At 42.6% G+C, this 17,508-nt stretch overlaps 1 protein-coding gene across 1 annotated transcript in view; it reads right to left on the bottom strand.

Annotated features, from left to right (window-relative positions):
* Positions 1–17,508, bottom strand: part of poln (polymerase (DNA directed) nu) — a 44,619-nt gene that overhangs the window by 21,442 nt on the left and 5,669 nt on the right. The window contains exons 7-19 of the mRNA XM_069719004.1: positions 16,886–17,069; positions 16,488–16,832; positions 15,928–16,097; positions 15,491–15,603; positions 15,071–15,207; positions 14,690–14,758; positions 14,470–14,530; positions 14,082–14,146; positions 9,905–9,988; positions 9,697–9,792; positions 9,312–9,368; positions 9,028–9,084; positions 7,533–7,598 (exon numbers count right to left, since the gene is read on the bottom strand). Coding sequence (XP_069575105.1) covers positions 7,533–7,598; positions 9,028–9,084; positions 9,312–9,368; positions 9,697–9,792; positions 9,905–9,988; positions 14,082–14,146; positions 14,470–14,530; positions 14,690–14,758; positions 15,071–15,207; positions 15,491–15,603; positions 15,928–16,097; positions 16,488–16,832; positions 16,886–17,069 — 1,504 coding nt within the window. The remainder of the gene's footprint in view (positions 1–7,532; positions 7,599–9,027; positions 9,085–9,311; positions 9,369–9,696; positions 9,793–9,904; positions 9,989–14,081; positions 14,147–14,469; positions 14,531–14,689; positions 14,759–15,070; positions 15,208–15,490; positions 15,604–15,927; positions 16,098–16,487; positions 16,833–16,885; positions 17,070–17,508) is intronic.

The following is a 17,508-nucleotide window of genomic DNA, read 5'->3' as shown; positions in this document are numbered from 1 at the left end:
GAGGGAGGCGGGGGAGAGGAGAGGGGATGTGTGTGTGTGTGTGTGTGTGTGTGTGTGTGTGTGTGTGTGTGTGTGTGTGTGTGTGTGTGAAAAGACAGGACTGCAGTGGCAGGGTGTGGACAGAGGAAAGAATACATCAGGGAACAGGCACCAGTGATAAGCACGCACGCACGCACGCACGCACGCACACACACACACACACATTTCTACTTCCTTCCACCTTCCACCTCCACTCAAATACACACTCCAGGTCATGTAGGTGATGGAGGAGCTGTGTGTGTGTGTTGCAGGTGATTCAGTGTTTTTATGTGACTCCTTGGTTTTCCCATCATCCAGTGTTGCAGTGACGGCAGCATAAATCAAACTTCACCCCCCCCCCTCCCACACACACACACACACCCCCGTATGTGGTCTAAGTCATTACCACCCTGACTGTGAGGGACAGTTCATTTTGGACCCAGCTGGAGTCAGACAGGTCGGCTGAGAACTCACGTCCCCCCGTTAACAGCATTCTGTCCATTAAGTCTCCAAAACTTGTGCAGAGATGAATAGCAGCACAAACACATCGGCTGGAAAACACAGAGGGCGTGTATGCACATTAAGATGTGCACGCACACACACACACACACACACACACACACACACACACACACACACACACACACACACACACACACACACACACACACACACACACACACACACACACACACACACACACACACACACACACACACAGAAGCTTGAGCTCTGGTGCAGGGCAGGCTCCATTAAATGGTGGCTGGTGTTGTTGTTGTCATTCCTCCTCTATTCATATTTACATGTGTGAGCTGACACAAATAGGTACATCACACACACACACAATGTAAAATATCAACTGTCTGTCTGTCTGTGTCTGTCTGTCAGACACAGATAGACACACACACACACACACACACACACACACACACACACACACACACACACACACACACACACACACACACACACACACACACACACACACACACACACACACACACACACACACACACACACTAGAGGAACTAAGTGCAAGGCATCGAGGGACACATGGATTCCTGTGCCGGGCTCATTGAGTCTGAATGGAGCACTTAGTCATGCAGATGTTTGTTTTTGGTGTTTTCTTTTCACCCTGACTCCATGAGCAGTGTCCCTCCTTCTTCTCCATAACAACACGCTCTCATTCCTCCTCCTCTTCTAATAGGAGCTCACAGTGTCCTCATAACGGAGCTGAAATTGGCTCCTATTGGCCCTTCGGTGGGTCTGCGTGGACCCTGAAGGGCCCCGGACGATGACACTTGCTACCAAAGCATCTGCTGACCCAGGGAACTATGTTTTTTTTAAATTATTTATTATAATTTATTATTTTTTTGTTCAGCAAACAAAATGAACACAGTTTTTATTATGGAAAGCAAAATGAGACCAGACTGCTCAGCAGAGGCTCCTGCTGGTCTGACAGTTTAATTACTGTATATTCAATATATTGCCAGGTGTGCCAATAGGCTGATATGCTTTGATTTGGCTGACTAATTCTGTTGATTTGACTTCAGTACTTATTAATTTTGAATATTCAGACGACCAGAGTTCCTTTCAAGAGGACTTTCAGATCTACTTCTACGTTTCACTGATTTTATGTCGTTCACTGTGCTTTCTACAGGATGTAATTTCAGCTTCTTGAGAACTTTCCAGCTCTGTTTGTCTTCTGGCTGCAGGATCGGGAATATTTCATTCACATGTTCATGGAGTCAAAATGTCTGAGGACATGTTTGTACTATTAAAAAAAGTCCACTAATTCTGTGATACAGCTGATCTATTCACCTACAGACGCTTAAAAACACACAAGTTACATGTTCGGCAAACTATCTCTTTATCGTTTTAACATTTTAAATGAACCCCGATGTGAGTAAATCTTTTGAAATCCCATTACGCTGTATTTGTATGCAGTATTACTACATTGTCATTTCTTTACCGCCTGACTTACACTCAGAAGGGTTTTTATAAAAGGGCTTATCTGACCAGGTCCACTGAACTCGGGTCTGCTATGCTGCTTCTGTGCTCTTGAGCTGGCATTAAAGCTCTGCATGCAGCCTGAACACGGTGCACCAATCACCCCTTTTAACACTCGATATATTCATTACACACGTACCACTGAAGTGACCAGCTCTATTTCCAGTGCTGTATTCCTGCATCTGGCACTAATTACACGGATTGTGAGTGTAAATTGAATGAAAGGTGCACTGCAGATTTTCCCGGCGCTTTCATGTTCGTGAACGTGTCCCGGCGGTGAAGCCGAGCCGGAGTCTCCGGAGGAGCTGCTGGTTCAACAGATGGGGACGACTGAATCTCTGCGCTGGTGTGCCGCTAATTTAATCACACAGCACCAATTTAATGACTCACCACAGAACATATGCACACATGCAAATACACATACGTGTCTACATGCACACTCGGTAGCACGCCTGCTTGTGTGTGTGTGTGTGTGTGTGTGTGTGCACACACACACACACACACACACACACACACACACACAATAACCTATTCTAGACACCTAGAACAATAAAACACAAAAAACACTCACCTCTGCTCAGATTTACAAGATGGCAGAAGAGAAAACACTCATCCTCTCTAAAACTGGTTTTGTGTGGGTACCTTCTACTTCCTTCAACCCCAAGACGAGTCACTGGGATTTAATGATAACTGAGCTGGTGCTTTTGTCCCTAATACCAAGTAATCTAAGTTGGATCAGTGAATCTCGATATTTAGCATATATACTCATTAATGTACTCATGAGTTTAAACGTATTAATTAGCAGCAGATCTCTCTGGTTTCACCTGCTGAATGAGAGGCGGTCACTCCTCCAACACGTCCTGATCCTCCTACTAACGCTGTCTCTACGTCATGTCGGCTTTACACCGACACCCGGAGCCAGCAAACAGGCTTCACACCCATTTGTGTCTTCACCTGGAGAATTGGCAATTTATTGCTATATTTTGCGTAAGTGTACTGGCTAAAAGGTTGAATAGTGGTTTTACTAACACGCACACAAACACAGAAAAACAGAGAGTCATTCAGATTTGTATAATTTGAGGGTAATTTCAGCAGAGGGTATATTCCTGAACATCAATAACACAAATCCAAAGCACTCTTTTCCTGTCTCACATGTTTTTAAATAAAATTATAGCCGGGGTTCAATTATGCACAAATGTGTTCCTGCCTGTATATATGCACCAGAGTGTGTTAAACAGCAGAGAACATGACACACACTTTCGGGGAAGTGCTGAGATCAGCCTTGGGAGGACTTTCAGTGGAAAACATTTAATAACCGTCTTAAACAAACATTAAACTGCATGAAAAGCACAGAAGGAAACACAGATCCACAGCTGCACTGTCATGGCACAAAATACACAACATCAATAATGAAATAAAGCATTTTTCTAATAACTCATCGATCAGTTAAAGACAAACTGCACCATATCGAGGTGAACTGAGGTTTATCTGTCGGATAAATGATTCAGAGATTTTGCGTCTTGCTGTGGGATGAAGTTCAGGTGAAAGGATGCAGTGAAGAGAGAAATAGAGATTAGAAGAATGAAGAAAAGAAACCGTTTACGAAGCCCATTGTACTTCAGCCTTTGATCCCACAGAGCAAACAATGGTCGTCCCCCCCCCACCAAAAAAAATAAGAACGCAGAAGTGCCTGTTTACATCGGTTTCCTCCATATTTGCATGAGCGAGTGAGTTTGATGCACTTGTGGGCGGGACGAGTGTATAAATCTTTCAAAGCCATAAAGGTGCAGAGAGGAAGAGAGAGAAGAGCTGTTACTGCATCAGTCTGTTTCCTCTCCGAGTGCTCCGATCAGTCAGGATGAAGGTGGAGGAGGGAGTTCAATCTTATTTCCCTTCTTCGGTTTCACCACGTTAAGGGTGTTAACGTGCCAAGACGAGTGTTTCAGGGAAAGAGAGACCAAAACGAGAAGAGGACGAGAACGACTGAGGAGATGGAATGGAGACGAAGATTAAAAATGGAGTTAAAAAGTAAAGAAGGAGAGAGAGAGAAAAAAAAAAAAACAGACCAGGAAAAGGACGTAAAATGAGGAAAGACACGAGAGACTCGCTGAGGCTGATATGCTGCATATATTTGTGCTTTTAGCAGATAAAAACAGCTGAAGCAGAAGAGAAAAGCATCACTTCCCTCGACTCACTCCTCAGCGCTTTAAACTCACCACCACTTTTACGGCCGTCCTGTTTTTATTCAGGCACCTCTTTCTCTTTTTTCTTTTTTACTGCAGTATGGCTTCACCTCAATTGAACCCACAACAGATGAAAGCTAAACCCCCCCGCTAGACTCCTCATTTGAATATGTGTGTGTATGTATGGCTGTATGTGTGAGTGGTAGAACACTCATTGCAACTATAAGCTGCAGCTTGATGATCACCGAGTGAGACTTCAATTAACTACCAGCACATTATGATGAGAATGATTACGAGACCTTCAATTATGCCAGAATAATAAATTTAATTTGAGAAAAACCAGACTAGAGGGAGTTGACTCTTCATCCCGGCTCTCTACCGGTGAAATGATGCTCTTCCTTCGAACAGTAAAGCAGCAGAGTTTATCTCCAAGTTAAGAAGCATAACATATATAAATACATACATGAGGGTTTTTAACAGATCCTTTTTCTGCACCTACTTCTGTGTGGATCACCTTATATTGTTAATGTTTTTGTCACACTAGTAAACTTCAGACTGCTACTTGATAATCTATGATGGTTAATCTCAAACCCTCCGCTTGAGGGAACTGTGTTTTTTGCATCTAAGGGGATATGTGCTGAAGTAAAATGTCGATGGTGTGTGTCTTAACTTGGCCACAAAGACGTCCCATAATTGAACACGCCAAACAATGAGCACCAAGCTTTATCTTCCTGTCGCGGCATTTTAGGGTCATATCTTTATCACCTACATTGGAAACAAATTACAGTCATAGTACAATAAACACATCAAAGACCAACCTCACATGTAACACCGAAAAAAACACCAACATACAAGCATCCACACACACACACTTAATGTGATGCTCAACTAAATCCCCAGACTGTGTTGGACGGCGGGAACAGAGCAGCTGCCCAACGGCCACATATATCATTCAGGAGCAGCTCCATCAATTCAATGTGTAGCTCGCAACTCGCTGAGCGAGATTAGAAAAGTTCAATGTCTCCAAGGCTACATGGATATGTGTGTGTGTGTGTGTGTGTGTGTGTGTGTGTGTGTGTGTGTGTGTGTGTGTGTGTGTGTGTGTGTGTGTGTGTGTGTGTGTGTGTGTGTGAGAGAGAGATAGAGCAGTACCCAGTGACAGAACCAATGGAGCCTGACAGCAGGGTAATGTTGAAATGAACTATCGATCGTCCCATACTGAGAGAGGGAGGATGGTGTGTGTGTGTGTGTGTGTGTGTGTGTGTGTGTGTGTGTGTGTGTGTGTGTGTGTGTGTGTGTGTGTAATATTATTAAATATTATTTCTTTGCAGCTGCTTGTTTTTGATGTTCCTCAGCACTGTTTCCTTTAATAACATGAAACTACTGGCTTTACTTCTGATGGCAATTTCATGAATTTACTCAACTATTTATTTATTCTTTATGTAAACAAATTCTCAATTTAAACACAATAATTATCTCCCACAACGCAACAATAAAATGTTGCTTAACATTCCCTCATGGTCTACAACAGGGGTATCCAACCTTTTTTCCTCTGAGAGCTACTTTGACAAAAATGAAAGATGTATTTTTGGCCACAGTGGACACACTAGCATGAATTCACATAGCTGAGCTCCACCAAACCAAACCACCGCACACTTTCACTCAGCTCGTGACATACTCGTTAAAGAACCCCCGTTATTAAAACCTCTCTGAAAGACTCGTATTTCCTCAATATAAAGACACTGAATAATGACACAAAACACAATTTCAGTAAAATTGCAGATTTTTAACCGATAAGAATAAAAACCTTTTAGTAGTAAGATTAAGAGCTACGACCTCAGAGAGACACAGACTTGACGTTATTCATTCCTCCTGTAAGTAATTACACCTTAATAAAATCAATGACCTGTCTTACAACTGATCGGCTAAACCTGCGCTTTTGTTCGGCGGCTACAATTCAGCAGATTGATTTTATGACCGCTAACGGTATAATTAGACGAAGGTCTGAATCAGCTGCATTCTGCAGGCTTCCATGGTTTTGCATGTTTTAGTCAATTAACCGTTGTACGTGCGTCATACATCTGCTGCGGATCGTTTCACAAAGGATACCACAGGCTCTCAAATTGCTTCAAACATTGTTTTGCATTCGTTTTTTTGCTTCTGGATTTTTATACTGCTGAGGCACCTGAAACCGATGAGTGCCTGGTACAAAGGCAAAACGAACAAAGTCTAAAAAAGTAAGACTCAGAAATATGAAATCATGACGAAAACATTTCTTCGAAGATTTAAGACTTTCTCTTTGTGCCTCACCTATTCTTTGTTCATGTGTGCGTGTCTGCTCAAGGAACAATGAATATTTCACAAGGTCTATTTCACTGACTTCAACCAGTCACTTCAAACACACACACACACACACACACACACACACACACACACACACACACACACACACACACACACACACACACACACACACACACACACACCCTTATTCATACTGATGGTTTAAACACCGGCCTGCTGTCTTTCAGAAACACCTCGTAAACACAGCTCACAGACAGAAACCTCCGGCTTCCTGTTACATAACAATCCCGAAACATTTCAACATCTGCGTCTGTGGGAACTCAGCGTTCAAGGGTGAGCGTGTTTGTAATTACTCTGCAGTCAGCTACATCAAAGGGTCTCTGACGAGGGAGACGTGGGAGAAAGAAGAACGTAAGAGAGAGGCAGACAGTCAAAGAAACAGCAACATGAAGGAAGAAAGAACATAAGGAATGAAAATTATATCAGAGATTTTTGAAGGGTATATAAAGGTGCTGAAAACCCCGACAGCCTCCTTCTGTTTTTGTTTTTTTACAAATACAACCAGTGTGTGACTTTATGTGTACAGCTCTTTGAATGCAAACTTCTAAGCACCAACCGATGGACTTCTGTGGCAACGAATGTGGAAGCATCGAAAGTTTGCATCAAAGAAATTGAGTTTCGTTTGATTATTCTTTCATTAGATTTGACTAATAATACAAATGTTTGTGTCAAGACATTAAACAAGAATTACAGAACAGAAATTAAAAGTGCTTTCTCACCCTGTGGGAAAATAAACCCGAGTTGTACGCAATTAACTTGCCTAATTCTAAGTGACACGTACACTGAAGCCTTTCTGTTTCCATTATGGTTGGCTTGCCTGCAGTTCAGCACCACGGACAGCTCCGCTACCGGACAGCTCAGGCCTGCTTCGTTCTCCGAACTATATAACTATTTCACACATTTAACAAAAAAGGAATCACACAGAATCTGTAGGAAAGGAGGGCTGCGTCTACTTACTGGGTGTTTAGCAGAGATTCTCCCAGTCACAGCGCTCGTCTGGTACCATGTAGACGAAATGTAGTTCTGATGTGTCAGAGACACAGAGGTGTAAAGAAAGTTGCACATAAATAAACTGTGAAATCCAACATATTACTACAGCAACATACGTGACGTAATGAAATATTTGCATCCCAGAATATACACGTTTGAGTCAGCTATGAGATCTCTCGTGTTTCAATAGATCTTCATCCAATTCGGCCTAAAAAACGACAGCTGCTATCTTTATTGTTAAACATCTGGCTACAGCCAAAAGTATTAACCTGACAAATTAGGAACTGATTCATGAATAGTAGCTGTAGTTGAATAAGAAGCGACTTTGAGCGAGTTTATTGTATTGTAAATGCTCAACTATACTTCAATGATTACATACGTGCTGTGCAGTATTATTGTGCTGATTAGACATAATCACTTTATTGGCAATAACACATTTAAATTGATAAGTCAGATGTCAGTTTGCTGCATTTTGGTAGACGTAGAACTGAGATATGCAGCAGTAAAAAATCTTGATGTTCAGCTATTTCATGTTATTATTTCACAATGGTAGATCTTAAAGTCACAAATTATTTTTCTCAGAATATATCACCTGCTCCTACTTTGTATTTAATGTTGCATCAAACCACAAGTATACATGTTACGAGTTGTGAATATTTGTTTTCTTTCTTCAGCACCCTTCCCTGGCTGGGATTGCTGCCCGCTCTTGTCCAGAAGACCACTATATGAATCACCACCACCAGAAGCCAAACAGCTCCGGAGATCGCCAGACAGACTCATTTGTAGCAATGAGTAAACACAGATTGACAAACACAAGCTGCTGCTCACAAACACAAAGCTCGCACCAGACTGGTGTAGCGGAGGAACAGTCAGACGTAGAGCTGCAGCTCTCTTCTGACAAATTAATACAGCAGTGGAAGCAAAAAAACAGCTTCAGGAGTCCAGCTCTGACAAGAGGTTTCACTGTTATTACTCCAGCAGAGCCTCTCTGCTGTAGGGGTGGTGCAACCCCACCTCATCCACTCTGTTACAGCGTGTGCTGTAGTTGTTCCAAACATCTATGAAAAAGCCTACAGCATTACCCTCTACAGTTGCTGTACTAAGCACAACAGTATAATGATGCTGACATTCACACCAGCAGCACCTTTAAAGGTGAAGAGGAGAAAGATGGGTTTGTCAAGCAGCTTGTAGGAACTGTTCTGGTGCATGAAAACAAAAGCTGTGAGATCTGTTTGAGTCCTTGTAGCCTGCAGCAACTCTCAACTTTAGGTTTAACACTCTTGTTTTTGTTGTTTGAGCCTGAAGGAGAAAAAGCCTGGAACATACCATATCTCAGAGAGCAAAACTGTTCCACAGTTGAAAAAGATCCTGTTTGGAAGACTTCCTTTCGGTGAAGTTTATGTTTTTGTTATGTTGTGGACAGTTCAGCCATAAAAATGAAAGAAAGCAGCTGTTGGCTCACCTTGCTCATCATGCATGAGAGAATCCCGTCAACAAAAGTGGACTTGATTTTGTGAACCTGGCGGGCAACAATGCAACTATTTATTACATGATGTTATAATATTGCACACTTAATCCTTGTACTTTAATTCAGCCCTCGAACAGAAGAGCTAAACATTGAACTTCTTGAAGGGATTGTTTATAACGTACAATGGGTGACTCGAACTTTGATTTTGATGACAAGGAACCCTTCAACCTTTTGGCTTTGGACTTTCATAAATAAGATGAGTTGGAAACAGGACTGACCTGTCTGTACTCCAGAATGATCTTCGGCAGAGGGTGCAGATCCTGAAGCTGCAGCAGCTGCAACAAAACAGGTCAGAAAAGACATGAAAAAAAGTATTAAAGGGCTCAATGGCAACTTTTAAAGTGACTCGGTTATTTGTTTTGTAGCAAGTCTGTTGTAGTTTTTGTCCCTTTTCACTGTTATTTTCCTTTTGTCTCCTTATTGATACGTAAACAGACACTGTACTTGTGTGCGAGGATGTAAACTCAGCGTGCATGCTTGTTCAGTCCACCTCCTGGAATATCAAATAAGACCGAGCTGGTTTTGTCAGATTAAAGGAGATTTGAAGGTCAAATTAACATATCTGTGTGTATCTGTGTGTGTTTGTGTGTCTGCGCGCCGTACTGCAGCTTCTGATGTTGACTGCTGTTGTTTGTTGATGGTCTTGGGAAGCTTCTTGTTCTCACAGCGCTCGTGGAGGCGCAGCTTCTCAAACAGAACCTGCAAACATTGCAGATCCACAACACGGAGACATACATAAAACATAGAAAAATACACAGAGAAACACGTGTGCATAAATACAGCACACAGCTGCAAACATGAAGCCACATACTGTTCGTAGCTGAGTGTTGCTGGTCACCAGGAATATTTGTCCAGCTGCTCGATGGGCCTCCTGCTCCAACTGTTTCATTTTAGTCTGACAGACACAGACGGAGAGAAAATCACTGTTGGCTCATGTATCTTTTATTTCACCAAAAGCCTCATAAGCCGACCGGCGATTACTGACGATCTGAAGATCAAAGTCAGACGATTAACAACCTTCACCTCCCTAACGGATGTAGTGCCGGTTACAACAAATACCAATGATAGCGTTCACACCAGCTGACCCACAGGAGTTCATTCAGCTTTGAGTCAGACAGTAAATGAAACAAATCCAAGGTTTTATGCGTCATTACTGGCAGATGACAATGAGAACCTATATTCAGATTACCTGCTGTCAGTTTGTGTGTGATTATTCAAACGCTATAATTTTGTAATTCTTTTTGAGATTCAACACAGTGCTCACTGTTCCATTTAAGAAATAAGACTGATAAATGATTAATAACAATGATAAAAACTAATAAGAATAATTGTCCTGTTTTCTGTCTCGATTTTTTTTAAATAACACCCAAAAGCAGGATTTACATTCATACCACGGACTGTTTATCATTCCATTACAGCATCTTTGTCAGACTTCTTCCAGATTAACCAGTCTATCACTCAGTGGATATGAAGCCAATTAAAACACTGAGACAGCAGAGTATTTATGACAATATGGTTAGGATAAGTCATTTCTGTCGCCTCGTGGCTGTTAGCTGGCAGAGAAACTTTTCTCCTTCCCCAGACCTGAGAGTGAACCCTGCAGTGAAGCTCCGGAGGTTATTTGAGGAGAGAACTCTTTAATATGTGCGACACTAAACTTGTCGAATTTCTGCTTCCTTTCAATGGCCAAAATGAAAGAGAACTATATTAATCCGCTTACTGCACACTTCAGTCACACAGGAAGCGCATTAAGATCACACACAGACAAATGACACAGTCGAATACACACAAAGTATGAAAAACACACAAATATTTTAAAAAGAGGCTTAAAAATGAAAATACCCTTAGTCATGCTGCCTTATGCCTGGGTTGCCATTGGTTTCCTCTCTGCGTGTGATGGATCATGTTTTATGGTGATTTTACACATAAAGACAATGAATCTTTAACACACAGAGAGCAAGAGAGGACTTGATGATCCTGTCATTAATACAGAATAAACTTTATTTCCCAGGACAGCCAACACATGCAAGATGATAAAAAAAAAGAGAGAGAAAGAGAGGAAGTAAAGGGAAAATAAATGGTAGAAAGGCAATAAAAGCGTGATCAAGTCATAGGGAAGGAGAGAAACGAGGCACACGGGCTGTAAAAAAAAAGAAAAAGGGAGGAAGTGTGATAGAAGCCAGCAGAGAAAGGTAGAGGCACTTGACAAAAACTTCTAAAGATGAAAGCGAGATAATGCTGAAAAATAAATGAGGGAATAAAGGAGCAAATGGAGATAGATAAAAAAATAAAAAATAAAAATCCAGTTTGTACAATTTTAATTTTTTTAATCTATTTTATTGTTTTTTTTATGACTATGATACACACACACACACACACACACACACACACACACACACACACACACACACACACACACACACACACACACACACACACACACACACACACACACAACAGCTCATTACAAGTCAGACTGAAGTACTTCACAAACTTGACAGGATAACAAGAGAAGGAGGGAAGAGAGTAGAAAAACAAAAAGAAGGAGGGGAACAGGGTGATGAAATGAGACACAACAGACAGAAAGAGTAATGGAGTGACAGATCTGGGATTATGGGATGGAGAAAATGTGTCAGCGGGAGGGCTGAAAACAAGTTAAAATTGTGATGCAAATGCCAGAGTGGGTAGATGAGAAAACAATTTCTAAAGAGGAGAAAATGGAGAGGAACGTCAGAAGGAATGGACCTTGATAGGAAATGACATTTGAGACAAGATAATCACACAAAACTTGACGAAAATGAAAAGAAAAGGGAAGTAAAACAACGATGGCAGAGACAGAGAGGAGGGCGGCGCGAGAGAAGAGAGAAATATAAAGAGACAGAGAAGGAGAAAGGAAAGAGGGAGATTGGGGTTAGCTGGCAGACATGTGCCTGAACTCCAAAATATGTACTTTCCTCTCCACCCTCCACCCCCACTGCCCGGAGCGAGCTCCAGACTGCCTCATCAATATTGGATGGCAGCGCCTCAGTACTGTGTTTGACACACAAACACACACAGCGAGGAGACGGCAGGGAGCTGAGAGATTAACGCATGTCACACCATCAGAAATGTTTGATCCTGATGAGTTGGATGTCGGCAGCGAGATGTCCTGACTGGCAGCGTCTGACAGCACATACAGGACGTAGAAGGAGGCGTATGAGGTGGGATTAAATGATTCTGTCTGGAAAGACAAAAAGAGCATCGCGAGCATGTTTGTACGATGCAGCCTGACGGACAGGAAACGTTTGGTGTTCAGACAAGTGAACTGGACAGCTCGGACCAAAAGAAATCCGACACGACAGAGCGGCGACATGCGTGACTGCGTTCTCAGACAAACTCAGACACACACACACACACACACACGCACGCACACACGCACACACACACACACAGACGCACACACAGACGCACGCACGCACACACACACACACACACACACACATTCAACTCTGCAGCCGTCGGCAAAAGCCTTCCCCGCCTTACTGTGTTGGCAGACAGCGATGTGCCTTCCTGCAGCACCGCCTCACAAAGGAAAAAAGGCAAACTATCCATCCTATTTATAGAAACACTGCAAGACATCAAGACGCTCTCCACAACAACATCCCTGCTGGCGCATGCAAGAGTTGTAATTGAGTTTTAAGAGTGCGTGTTGCTTCTATAGCAGCAAAAACTCAGATGTGCGTGTTCTTCAGCACGTCTGCCCACAACATCTGTATATGTATATATCTTTGTGCGTCCGTGGTCGCTCTCTCGTCTCCAGAAGTGTTTTTTATCTGCGTGTAAACAGGACATGTCCCCAGAGAACATCCACCCACCACATCACTAATCCTACCCACAAGACCAAAAACAGAAATAGTATTTTTCTTTCCTTCTGCAGCTCTTGGGGATTTTTTTTTTTCCAGAGGCTTCTCCTGTTTCTCATATCCTCCCACCTCATTTGTATTAATACAGCAGCTGCCTACTGCACTGTGTTTCAGCAGCCAGACTTAAAATCACCCAGCTCGGAGGAAGGCAATACAGATCTGAGCTGACCCTGAACATCATACCCATACACAGGCTGGGAAATAAGTAAATTTCCCAGAGGTGCTTTTCCATTAGGTTTGTTTAATATAAAAGACATGACAGCTGTTAAACAGGACTGATCAAATTTTAAGACAATAACGCAAACAAAACTTCTTATTTCATAGATTAGATGCATTTCTTATGCAAATAAAAAGAAAAGAAACCAGAACGTATGTATAGAAGGTGTTATGTGATGTGTGTGGTGATGCATTGTGTTGCTTAATGTTTTAGGTTAAAACATTCAAATAAGTACTAAACCCCATCTTTCAACAGGAGTTAGCATGTTAACCAGCTTGTGTCTTCTTGCCTTGTAATACCGCTGGCTACCATAAGGTGGTACAGTGAGTCACTGTAGTGTGGCCTCGGTCCAACATCAGAGATGTAGTGTATTCTAACTTTTAGTTCCGACAAATGGAAAATGAACAGACAGTAAGGAAACGAAGCTTGATGCTCAACTTGCTACTTGTTAATGCAAACAGCTGTTACGTAATGAAGGCACCTGATAGTATAACGTCAGGCGTGGCATACAGGGACAATATGAACACACATTTTAGTGTTTCACATGAAACAAGGCACTGAAATAAAGATTAAATGAAACTGCATGAAATCAGCTTGTCCATCTTTAAACTCACTGAGCAGAATTAATATGCTGCTCTTGCTTCATTGTTGTGTTGAGTTATAAATTAACATCAACCCTGAGCCAAATGCTGAAAACTCCTGGCAGCGGGAGATAAATTTGTTCACTGTGCCAGCAGCTATATTAAAACTCGTCTTTTAGACAAATTATTTGGCTCTATTTATAACACCATTTGTGAAATTTAAAATCCAGCAGCCGCAGCATCAAATGGACCACAAAAGTTTGTTTTCGTGCCTTGATGCTGACTCACCCCGAGCAGGTCTGACGTTCTCCTCAGGGCCTCTTTGTCCACGTGGATGTGGTGGCTCTCCATGGCTGAAACAACAAGTATTTCATGATTCACAAGATACAGTTCATGTCAAGTATTAATAATATTTATAGATGTAGACAACTGCTTTTTGTTCTAATATTATAAGGGTCATGATCGTGTCTATTAGTAACAGCTTTAACAAACTGCTATTAAGAATTAAACCATTTGCATATCATAGTGCTTCTAATTCAGCCTATTATAATTGGGTTGAAACTGACATTATATTCTGGTTTTTCATGGGTTTTTCTTCATAAAAATGTCAAGAGGTTTTTAGTTTTTAAAACAATGATTAATGTGCAGTGAAGAACAAAACCAAAGTGGTGCTCACCTGCCAGAACGGGGATCATTTTCAGCTCCATGTTGGAGTAGAGCTCCCAAAGCCCCCGAGTCTGGACGCAGATAGTCAGTCAGGCCATTTGTGTATGTTGTACGTACAGGTAATTGTGTGTGTGTGTGTGTGTGTGTGTGTGTGTGTGTGTGTGTGTGTGTGTGTGTGTGTGTGTGTGTGTGTGTGTGTGTGTGTGTGTGTGTGTGTGCACTCAGCCAACCTGTAGTTCAGAATGTAGCTTCATGTTAAGTCTGTAGAGCCAATAGAGACCTGAGATGATCTGAGAAACCTAAACAGAGCAGAGAGAAGTACTAGGATTAGGAAGATTTTGTCGTGTGAATTTACTTCATGAAGTAAAACTTTAAAAGTTGGATTTGTAAATGATTTATGAGCAAAAAAATGCAATCAAATTTTGTTTTTTAGTCCGCAGGAAACACAAAATGCATTTTGGTGAGAAACAGTGAATATGAACACAGCATTGTTTACGACGGCTGCCGGCTCCAAGAATGTGTTTTGTAGTTGGCTCAGATCTCGGTCCTTCTTACTCGTGAAATGACACCTGGTATTTTCTGAACTGGGATCAATGAATTTCTCCACAGACCTTCTGGGTACCAAAGGCAGCCGTTGTCCGAGCTCTTTTACAGTGTTTATTAAGAAGATCCTGGTAGCAAGAGGAAGGATCTGTAGGGTCCAGGAGCCACGCTGCCACCTGTGGGTCCTGGATATGACAGCCGGCCACTGCAGAGAGAAAAGCTTGTTAAAATGAACATTGAATAATAAATATATTGTGGTTTTTTACATGTCTATAAAGTACTGAATGTGTAAATCTTGGATCGTGACTGATTAAAGATGTCTGCGGAAGTGTTTTCTGTCAGACTTGTTCATCAACTATAATCATCATATTTCAAAGTGTTGTTTTCTCAGGAAGAAACTTCAAACATCTTTCTGCATTTATGTTTTTATATTGTTGAAAAGTTTTCTATTTGTAATTGTTTCCATGTTTTTTTTTTCTGTATCCTACCTCGTTTCCAGTGGAGGTCTCGTTTGTTGACCTGCAGAGTTGTACGGAGAAAATCCTTGGCTTTGTAGCACACCACCAGTTGAGATCTTGATAGCACCTGTAGCAGCAAATCTCTACGGGACACACACACACACACACACACACACACACACACACACACACACACACACACACACACACACACACACACACACACACACACACACACACACCTGTTTCAGTGTGAAGTGCAAACACACGTCAGTGTTTTTTTTTTCAGATAAATGCAAAAAAACAAATGGGTGTACTGTGAACTCACATCTCTCTGACACACACACACACACACACACACACACACACACACACACACACACACACACACACACACACACACACACACACACACACACACACACACACACACACACACACACACACACACACACACACACACACACCTGGTGAAGCTCTCCTGGCTGTGGTGTGCTTGTTGCTGGGCCCATGCAGGTGTGTGCTCCAGTTTTAAGTAGACCAGACGGTCGTTTGGCCCGAGCGAGTCCTCCGGCGTGCTGTAGCAGAGATCACTCCTCATCAGTACGAGGAGGCCACACACCGGAGGAGTGAGCTTCTGTATGGAGGATCAGAGAAGACAATTAGCAACAGCACAGTCAGGGGCCAACAGTTAATGAGGCAGCAGGACATGAGAGATGTGGTAGAGATGTAAAGCACGAGGTAAAGCTCTGGCTTTCTTTCCTGACAGAAGTTCTTTTTAAATCAGTGATTTGGGGAAAAACCTGAATTTTTCAATGAATAATACAACTTCTAGTGATTTGTGTTTGATGATAGCAGCGAACCTGTTCCTCTCACGAATTTTGACAATAACTCGGCCAATCAAGACTACAGACTTGATCTGTAACTAAAATCAAGTCTGTCAATTTCAGTGGCCGCAAACGAGCGATGCTCACGTTTTCTTCCCGTGGTTTTTCGTCTTACTCTACGAGCGTTGCCGTATCCTCACCTGTTCTGGGTCTAACTGAGTTGTTCCATCTCGGTACACCATCGTCAGCACCAGCACCTCGGCTCGCACAGCCCTCTCAAGCATCTGCTTCTTCTCCTTCGGGTTCAGCTTTCCAGCGTCCTTTATTCTCGTGTCAGTGGCCAGAGCCGCGGTCAGACTGCCAGCTTTGGATTGGATCTGGGACTCACTAGGTTGAACCCCCTCATGGAAACCTGTGGCGGGGTCAATCACACATTTGGCCCACTTGTGTCTGGACAGTTCGCTGAACAGTGTCCGTTTGGAAGTGCTCCCTGACGACTCATCGCGGTGTTCTTCCAGTTTACTCTGGCTGATTTGTTGAGTTTGCTGCGAACGCCCCTCAAACACAATCGCTGCGTCATGTGAAGGACTGGCTTCACTCGGGCGTTCTTGGGCTGAGGTTGGGCATTCAGGATGAGAGGTTTGGAGCCGGGGCTTCTTCCTCTCACTCGCTCCTCCTTCTCCTGCCTTCTCTTGTGAGGAATGAGGTGGCTGCCATTTTGGACGATGCCCAGGTAAGCAGATTTTGGCAGGAAGGTTAGCATGAAGTAACTCGTGCTTCCTCTTCAGGAGGAAGGAGGGACTCACGCTGGGATGATGTGACTGACTTTGAGAAGTATGTAAGTTTGTGTTTTCCTGTCTTTTGTTTGGCACCGTGGCAGCTGAGGTCAGGTCTTGTACGGAGGAGCAGTTTTGTCCAGGAGCAACAGTCCTTTCTGGGGCCAGTGCCAAACTCGGGCTGCTCCCTCTGGTGCTTCCATTAGTGATCTACACAACATAAAAGGTGAGCAGTGTTCAGACAAGGACAAAGGAAACAGGAAGACTAAGAATGACTCACTGGCACTTGAAAATAGATTCAAGTTGTTCCTGTTCCACAGAATATCAATACATACTGTAACAGCAACTCCGTTTAGAAGTGTGAGGTGAATGAAATAACAATTTCTAAAAGCACATGAATTAGTTTTGGCACAAAGAATGAAGACCTGGTTTAATTACTCTCATT

This window comes from Brachyistius frenatus, unplaced genomic scaffold, assembly GCF_029030835.1.
Source record: "Brachyistius frenatus isolate BFR_SWC_R1_liver_20210118 unplaced genomic scaffold, ASM2903083v1 Contig_203, whole genome shotgun sequence".
Classification (NCBI taxonomy): domain Eukaryota; kingdom Metazoa; phylum Chordata; class Actinopteri; family Embiotocidae; genus Brachyistius; species Brachyistius frenatus.
The sequence above is the reverse complement of the archived record's forward strand: the minus strand, read 5'-3'. Positions and strand labels throughout refer to the sequence as shown.